We start from the raw sequence: 9205 nt of genomic DNA, 5'->3' as shown, positions 1-9205 counted from the left end.
CCAGTGTCCAGCAAGGGAATATATTATATGGGCTGATGATGATGATGACTAGGAAGTTACATACTACTACTACTACTACTACAGTACACATATAATCCTATATATTTACTAACTATAAGTTTGTTAGGTACCTAGAAATTGTTAACATTATTTCATTTTTCCAGATGTCCAGCCACTTGAAAATAGGTGTAGTAATGACAAAGCTATCCAAGTAGCTCCAGCACAAGAAAACAAAGGCAAGGCAAGTGTGTATTGCCACATCACCCCTTAATATATCTGAAGCAAGTACAAGTAAACAATCAGAACCAGCAAAAAGAAAACTGTTGTTCCTGAGGACAAATTTGACAGTGATGAGTCAAATGCACCAGCAACAGAAGGATCAACTGTTGACTATGAGTTATAGAAGAAGAAGATTATTTAATATTTATTTAAATTAATATTAATGAATATTAATTTAAATTATCGTGCAAAATTTGTGGTCAAAACATATATGTGTATTTTATAAATAAATATTCATTCTCAGTATTAATGTTGTTTTAATCTTCGATTGAAAAATTGGTTCTTAATGAATTTAGTTGGAGCTAAATGCTGCTTGGAGCTTAATATTTTCGAATAACATAAACACGTGACTTTAGGCATAGACATATTTTTTAGGTAAATACTTTATTTAGCTTTGCTGGATTTATCCAAGATTTCGACATACCAAAATTTCATACAGGAAAGACAGAGATAGATAGCTATCTGATTGAATAACCTTGTAGAATTGAGCTTCGAAGAAAAGTTTATTCTTATTCTTTATTAGACTTTATTCTAGTTTGCACAGCTTCTCTAACTGACACTGCATGGAATAAATAATCATTATAATTATAAAATATATTTCTGTTTACATACCATACAATTTTCATAGTTCAAAATATATGAATTTGGATTGATATGAATTTATTTCAATTATCAAAATAATTTGTATTAAACATTTGTATTTCCACAAAATTATAATAGAATAGAATAGAAAGATAAATAATGAACATATTTACTTATTTGTTTATATTACCTATGTGAACTCATAACCTATCTTTTTTATACCTTCATAACGATAGGTAGGAGGATGGAAAAAATGTATTTGGTCTAACTTTACGCGAATGCACATTATTTCATTTATTTATTTTTTAATTTTTTTAATTAAACTGTATACCAATTAATTTATCCTTCAGGATTTATAATTGTTTTTTTTTTCACGATTAAAACCGCGTAGAAAGTTTAGGCATTATAGTTGACGCATGCGCAGTACACATATTTTGCATACATTTATTCAACTAATACAAATAGTTAATTAAACAAAAAACGAGTAATTTCGAAAGAGAACAAACGTGTTTTATATAAGAACAATCGAAAATGAATATTTACGAGTCATTAAGGATGAAAAAATATTAAAAATTGCATTAGAGGGGCTAACTTGTAGGTATATTTTTAAATATTTTTTTTTAAATAAATAAATGCAGAACAAACAATTATTAACAGTGAACAATCAAGAACAAATGATGAACAAACGAATTAATAGAAAATAAGTAGAAAATAGGAAAAAAAAATTTTTTTGAGAGGCTAACTTCAGTCACCCGGAAACCAATATAGGTCTATGAGGTACATAGGTACTAATCTGACAATCTGTTGACTGACAAATGACAAGTGGCAACATTGACTTCATGTAGGTAAAGCTTCTGACTTTTTGGCGGGAACGCGAAGAGTGAAGTTGTGTGATTTGTTTTATTTTGTCTATTTAGTGTTTCTTCAGGTTTAAATGTGTAATAACGGTGGTTTATTAACTGTTTAATATCTGTGAAAGTGCACAAATGTTGGAAAAAGAAACAAAGCCGCTGGACGTAACTTCTCGGGATCCTCCAAAAAGTCAACTGAAAAAATCTTAGTAAATGACCACCATTTTACTGAGATTATATTTCATCCCATATTATCTCATCTCATTTCATTTAATGTCATCCCAGTTGATTAATGTCTCAAATTAATCATATTCATTTCATTTCACTCCATAATATAATTTTTCATAAAAATATGAATATAAATTAAAATACAGAAATGACTTAAAGGTCTTAGTTACCAGGTCATAAAATCCCTAAAAAAAAAAGGTAAAGCTTTTGTGTTAGAAACGGTACCGTAAAATGGGGCGATTAGGGACAAATTCCAACTTTATGAGCAATTTTAAGGTAGTTGTTGATGTATATAATGCTATATCAGGATCAAAATGATTGAGTCTTGGGGGCATCTTTGTTATCTAATTTAAAATTATGCAACTAGCATTCCAGTTTAAGCTAAAAATGCAAAAATAGGTGTAATCCCTATTTACCCGAAAATTGCGGTTAATTGGGACGAAATGAGAAATTTCCTAGGGTTGGCACTACTTTTATTTTTATATATAGTTTTAATTTATTTATTTATTTAGTTGCACCAACAAAGTGATCATCAATAAAAAAAATTGAAAAACTGACAAAAGTACATGGCAGACATCACCTCAATTATAGGTGCAATCGACAGTGCTGATATTTCTATCTGGGTTAAGAGATTAGGTATGTCGGTTATTCCATGGAATAATCAGATGAATACCCCCACTCTGAACAAATATTAAATATTTTATTATGTATTACTTAGACATTTTTGTCCACCTTGAGATTTCATTGATCTTGTTACATGTCTCTGCAAAATCGACTTACTTATATTAAATTGCTTATCTATTTCAAATAAAGACTTATTCCCAATTTCGCTTCGAATAAACCAGATTTTTACCAACAAATTAAAAAAATATTGTTATAACTACATAGACAACCCTACAAACCTGTACCTATTTATACTTAGGTCGTTTCCATTTCACGTATTTTCATCCCAATTGACCCCTTTTTCGTTGTTATTTGTACCTAAGACGTCCCCAATATCCCCAAAAACAACAGATTTTTACATGTATTTTTATTTAATCAAATACATTAAAACCAATAACAACTGAGACTTACCTTTAATATATATGCTGGTTCAAACACTAAATAACGTTTATAAATCATAGTCGTCTTCTATTATTATCAAATAAATAAAAGAGAGCAAAGTTTCTAGCACTAAAATAATGACCACCACAGGAAGTTAATTTGAAACGCGATTTTTTAAAAGTTAGCAGCTATTATCGTGCATATTCAGAGTTGTTTTGTGAACTTTCAACATTCTACTATTAAACTACCAAAAAATGGAAGATTTTGCAACGAATATAAAACTTATATTGAGCGTCGAAAGATTTTCCCGGTTTTTTCCCGATTCGCCTGTCAATCCCTAATCGCCCCATTTTACCGGTACATATCAAAAAATAAGTTTTATTTTCTGAACGCCATTTTGTTCTGTGATTTCGGCATTTGTTTTGCTGTACTAGAGAAACTTTAAGAATTACGCTTTTGTCTTAAAAAATCAACACAAGTTTAGTCATAGACGTGATATTAACGATAAGTACTTTAAAGTCTAACATTTTAAAGTGATTCCAAGATTTCAGTGCAATAAATAATGTAGATTAGCGTAGAATATTGGGCTTGTGTTATTTATTTTGGCGGGTAAATTATATTGAATCGAGATGCTGGGTAAGAGGATGCATCATAATAGCAAAGGTAGACTAGCTAACAAAGACAATGGAAAGCCATCAAGCCCTGGAATTACACCATACACTAAACCAACAAAGATTCCAGGTTCTGTTTCTACTGCCAAAATCAAAGTGGAGACATGCCCAATTCCATACATTAAAATACAAGATAATGCAGTGCTTTTGCCACGATTTACTGCGGTTGCAGCGAGATCTGCTGATGAACCTATTGGGATGGATGAGCTGGATGGGTTACAGTTGGAATTAGAGTCATTGCTATGTAATACTGCCCTACGATGCAGATATTTTCAATCTGAAATAGAAAGCATAGATTCGAATGAATCTAAAAGAGAAAAAAAGGCAAAGCAGCCGGTAAACAGCTACAGTATCCTGTAAAAAGAAAATTTCAAGATGACAAAGTGGTTAAAACTAAAGACTACACAAAATTGTCCAATCAGCCAAAAGTGCCTAAATTTAAAAATTTCTCAAACGCTTCCTCAGGATCTCATACCTACTCTAATGATTTAGTGAATTCAGACAACTCTGTAAAACTTGAACTTTCACAATTAGCACTGCCTAAAAACAATATACCATATAAATTTTGGAATTCAGTAGAGCCTTATTGTGCTCCTGTAACATTGGATGATATAAAATTTTTAGAGTCCTTATTAGCTCAAAGCAGTAACACCACACTACCTCCGATCCCTCCATTAGGAAAGCATTACTCAGAAGTTTGGGCAGACGAACATCTTGCTGAAGATCAAAATGCGTCTAATCCTAATAAGCAAAAATCATCTATGTCTCCAGATGCATCTCATGCTCGTAAGAAGCTAGAAAAGTCATCAGAAAGCATGATAACTGGACCTTTGACACAAAGATTAGTCTCTGCTCTTATGGAAGAGAATGTGATGTCTTATGAAATACCTGATATTAAAGTAAAAATGGTCTCCACCACTAAAAGTGGCTACAAGAATTCATTAACATTAGAAAAGTGTTTGAGGAAGGAATTGGTTGAACAAGGAATACTTGATCCAGAGGATTTACCACCTCTCACTAATCCAGCTGATGATGAAATACTAGCAGAGATTAAAAAATGTCAAACAGAATTAACAGCTGTACGTAAAGAGAATTGTCGAAATCTTAAAAATTTAATTGGTTTGTGTAAACAAGAAATGATTAGACTGAATCTGAAAAAGCAACTGGATCAAGTGGATCTAGAATGTATTGATATTTATAAAAAGATGGTAGCGGCTAAACAAAAGAAGCGCCCTGTTACTAAGAAGGAAAAAGAAGATGCTTGGAAAGCAATAAATGAACAAATAAGGCTAAACAAAGAAATCAATGCTTTGCCACAAACGGGTCCAAATTCAAATTAGATATTAGTGTTCGGCATGATACAAAAATAACATGTGGTAATCATTCTAGGAGTATCTGTTGAATTAAATATGGAAAAATACTTGTTTTATTATTGTGACTACTAACTACTTATTTGGCAAATTTGACCTTGGCCTTGGATTATGGCCTTGACTTTTTAAAGGATAAGATGTTTAGTGCATTTTTATCTAGTGATGCAACAATGTTTGAATCCCGCAGGTGGGTACCAATTATTCTAATGAAATATGTATTTAACAAATGTTCACGATAGACTTCCATCATGTAATAAAAATCAAACCTGCAAGTTTATAATTTGCATAATTACTCTGGTGGTAAGATGTCTTGTGAATCTGCACGGAACACTAGAACTAATGAATGCTAATGCAAATTTTTTATTTACTGTAGATTTTGTATTACCTCACTTTATTTTGTTATATATAAGGTTGGGGAAAAAGTTTCTTAACATTTTTTAAGAAAATTCACGACATTTTTAATATAGTTTATTTATATTATTTAACTAAAGCATACAGGTACCATTTTGTTCAATAACTTTTTGCCATCTTGTAGGTTTTTTGGAGGTTCTGATCAAAATACTGCGACAATTGGTTTTGGTAGTGCTCTTGTGATGTTAACCTGACACTGCCTAAAGAATTCTGAAGAGACCAAAGCAGGTGGAAATCTGAAGCTGCAAGGTCAGGACTATACGGCGGATGCATTAACACCTCACAGCCAGGCTCTTAATTTTTGCTGATTGGCTAAAGATGTGGAGGTCTAGCATTATCATGATGAAAAATCACACCCTTTCTCTTGATTAATTCCGGCCGCTTTCTCTAAACTTCTTGCTTTAATCTCATCAGTTGTTCGCAGTACAGTTCAGAATCGATGGTCCAGCCTAGTGGTAACAGCTCATAATGAATAATGCCCTTCTAATCCCTCCACACACAGCATCACCTTGTTGCGAGTTAACCCGGGTTTCGCCACAGTCTGTGAAGCCTTACCGGCCTTTGACCACGACCTTTTTCGCACGTTCTTGTCGGACGTGATCCACTTTTCATCCCAGTTATCAGCTTCTTCAAAAATGGTTCGGTTTCATTACGTCGTAATAAAGAATCACAAATTAGTACACGGTTCATTAGGTTTTTTTCAGTGAGCTCATGAGGTAGGTACCCAAATACCGAGCTTTTTTGTGTACCCAATTTTTTTCAAATGCGCCAAAACTGTTTTGTGGTCAATTCCCAGTTCTTTAGCTACGTCGTAACTACTGATATGCCGATTTTGCTCCACTAATTCAAAAATGGCATCCATTTTATCCGTAATAGGGCGACCAGAGCGACGTGCATCTTTGACATCAAAATTTCCGGATTGAAAACGCTTAAACCAAATTTGTGCTACTCTCACAGACACGGCACTAGATCCATAAACATCGCAAATTTTTTTCGCTGCTTGCGTTGCATTTTTACCTTTTTTGTAGTAAAATTTTAAAAGGTATCGAATTTCTTCATTAGATTTACTCATCTTGACCATAGCTTCTAATCTAAGCTTACAAGTCTTATGCCGGCCACTGACATGCGCGCAAATATTCGTACATTGTACGAATGTTTGCGCGCATGTGAAGGGCCGTCAAACATTCATTCGCAAACCTAGCGGCTGTGAGTGTATAATCTATGAGGCTGTGCAAATGGGTTCGCATCATAGACCTATATAGTAGGGACACGACATATTGTTCTATACGTACAATTGCTTATATAAATAGCACCCATTTTGAAGGCACACACATAAACATATATCTATCTCGTTCTTACTCAGCACTTTAACTCGCAGGAAAACAATATAACAGTATTTCAGTGCGTACATGAAATGAAACATGAATATACGTAAATGTCTCCGTCTCCGTCTAATGAGGCCGAAAATCCGCCATGCTTAGCGCGCCAAATGTCATTGTCACGTCAGTTCGGCCGTCTGTTTTGGGTTGTACAATAATTATTGACTTTGATATCGATTTAATATGATTGCTTATATAAAATTTCTAATTTTATCATGCTTAAAACATACAAAAATAATAATTAAAACATATTTTATAGGATCTCAAGAAAGTCGATGCCCAAAAACTATTATCTATATACATTTAAATTCATTATGGAGCCCTCATCCGAAACATAGATTATACACTTAATATATTTGAATCCGAAATATCGGACACCTTTTTTCGGTCGGAATCTATTCATCATGACACTAATCATAAATACCTCTTTAAAATATGTCATCAAAACATATTTAGACATTCTGTTTAGATATTTCGGGGAAAAGGCTACCGACAAAATCTCTTCGGAACTATTTAAATAAAATAGTTTTATTCCGCAGTGAGTAAAACACTATTGTAAATTCGTTAAATATTTATTAATTAAGTGATTTTAGAGAGGAAGTCACAAGGAATGACGTTTGTAACTTCATTAACGAATAAATGTTCTGTAGGTGTTTTTTTTTATCAGGCGGTCCCTTGATAAGTTTATTTGCGTGCGATGCGGTAATGCGGTGCACCTTCCTTGAGGTGCGCTGCGGTAGTGTGTTACGGACTTTAGGTCAGCAAAACAATTAAAATAGATTGTAATAGTCTAAGAAAAACACGTACTCAAAATACGATAACATTCAGCATGCCAGAAATGGGCTGATGGCACTGTACTATGCCATATATTTATGTTTTGCGGCAAACGACCACTTTATAAAATCAGTAGCAAATTCTAAAAATCGTCATATCGTTTACTTGGAAAATTTGAAGCACGAACTCGTCTTAGATTTCACATAATATCTAAATCACATCATCTTTGCACATAACAATATACTTACTTCCTATTAAAGTATAAATTCTACAAATACATTCATACTCAACAATATTTAAAATAAAATAAGCCAAGAACGTTTATCGATAAAACCTAATAACATTAAAATCTTCTGGGCAGCACTAAAACCGCCATGTTTTGTGGCCAGATGACGTCACAGTGGCACGAATTTTTTGTTGACGTTTCATTTCCATAGGTTTCCTACTTCAGTGGTTCGCATACTCAATTTGCGAACCCGTTTGCGCTTGCTCCTACACTTGTTTACGAATGTCTAATGAATTTCTCCTCCTTTTTAATTCGTCAATAGAACATTGAAGAGAAAAAGAGTCTTGAATTCTTTCCCAGACATCATTAACAGCCATGCTGTTTTTATGGGATTTCTTTTGACGAAGATACGCTACACAGTAGACGTCACGAACTATGAAAATGGCGATAGGCGATACGTCCGTTACCTTCGAAATTGTTCGAAATCGTCGGCGCAACTGGGCAAACGAATGTGTGGGAGACTACGCGAAGGTTCGCGGTTCGCGCGCTTTGATGTCTGTTAAAAAACCGACACAGCTTGGAAAATCACGAATGCAGCGAAAACTGCATAATCATTTGCAAATGTCGTCCTATGTTATTATGTGCTGAAGACGGATGCTCAAAAAACTTGAACACTCACATGAAAATACTGCCTATGAAAATTATTCATATCTTAAAAAGCAACATAATCGGATTTCTGAAAAAAAATGCTTTGAACTTCAAAGTGTTTTTATTTTTTTATTTTTTATGTTTTTGAAGTGAAACTTCTTTAGGCGCATGAGGGTAAAATTTTTACAGAACGTCACGCAGGTATGCAACGGAAGTGACATCAAACTACTATTGAAATTAAGTACTTGTTATTGCTTATATGGGTGGACGAGCTCACAGCCCACCTGGCGTTAAGTGGTTACGGGAGCCCATAGACATCTACAACGTAAATGCGCCACCCACCTTGAGATAGAAGTTGTAAGGTCTCAGTATAGTTACAACGGCTGCTCCATCCTTCAAACCGAAACTCATTACTGCTTCACGGCAGAAATAGGCGGAGTGGTGGTACCTACCCGTGCGGACTCACAAGAGGTCCTACCACCAGTCATTACGCAAATTATAATTTTGCGGGTTTGATTTTTATTACACGATGTTATTCCTTTACTGTGGAAGTCAATCGTGAACATTTGTTAAGTACGTATTTCATTAGAAAAATTGATACCCGCCTGCTGTTATACGATTTTGCTACTTATTTTTCATGGAATACGGGTTGAATTCCTATACAAGTATTATCAAATTTGAACACCGCGGCGTCTCAAGCAGTACGTATACTGGCCAGTATTTTTTTTTTTTTTTTTTATTG

The 9205-nt window shown here is 33.8% G+C and overlaps 2 protein-coding genes across 2 annotated transcripts in view; both read left to right on the top strand.

Annotated features, from left to right (window-relative positions):
* Positions 1 to 3472: 3472 nt before the first annotated feature.
* Ada3 (transcriptional adaptor 3) lies at positions 3473 to 5073 on the top strand. Its single transcript, XM_028185909.2, is given in 2 exon segments — positions 3473 to 3977; positions 3980 to 5073. Coding segments are annotated over 2 exon segments (1380 nt in total). The 5' UTR covers positions 3473 to 3613; the 3' UTR covers positions 4996 to 5073.
* LOC114251571 (uncharacterized) overlaps positions 5065 to 9205 on the top strand; it is a 25369-nt gene continuing 21228 nt past the window's right edge. Inside the window, exon 1 of the mRNA XM_089740064.1 lies at positions 5065 to 5212. Within this exon, the coding sequence (XP_089596190.1) occupies positions 5163 to 5212 (50 nt within the window). The 5' untranslated portion in view covers positions 5065 to 5162. The remainder of the gene's footprint in view (positions 5213 to 9205) is intronic.

The sequence above is a fragment of the Bombyx mandarina genome, chromosome 03, assembly GCF_030267445.1.
Source record: "Bombyx mandarina strain Sakado chromosome 03, ASM3026744v2".
NCBI classification, from domain to species: Eukaryota; Metazoa; Arthropoda; class Insecta; order Lepidoptera; family Bombycidae; genus Bombyx; species Bombyx mandarina.
This window is presented reverse-complemented; position numbering and strand designations above follow the sequence as displayed.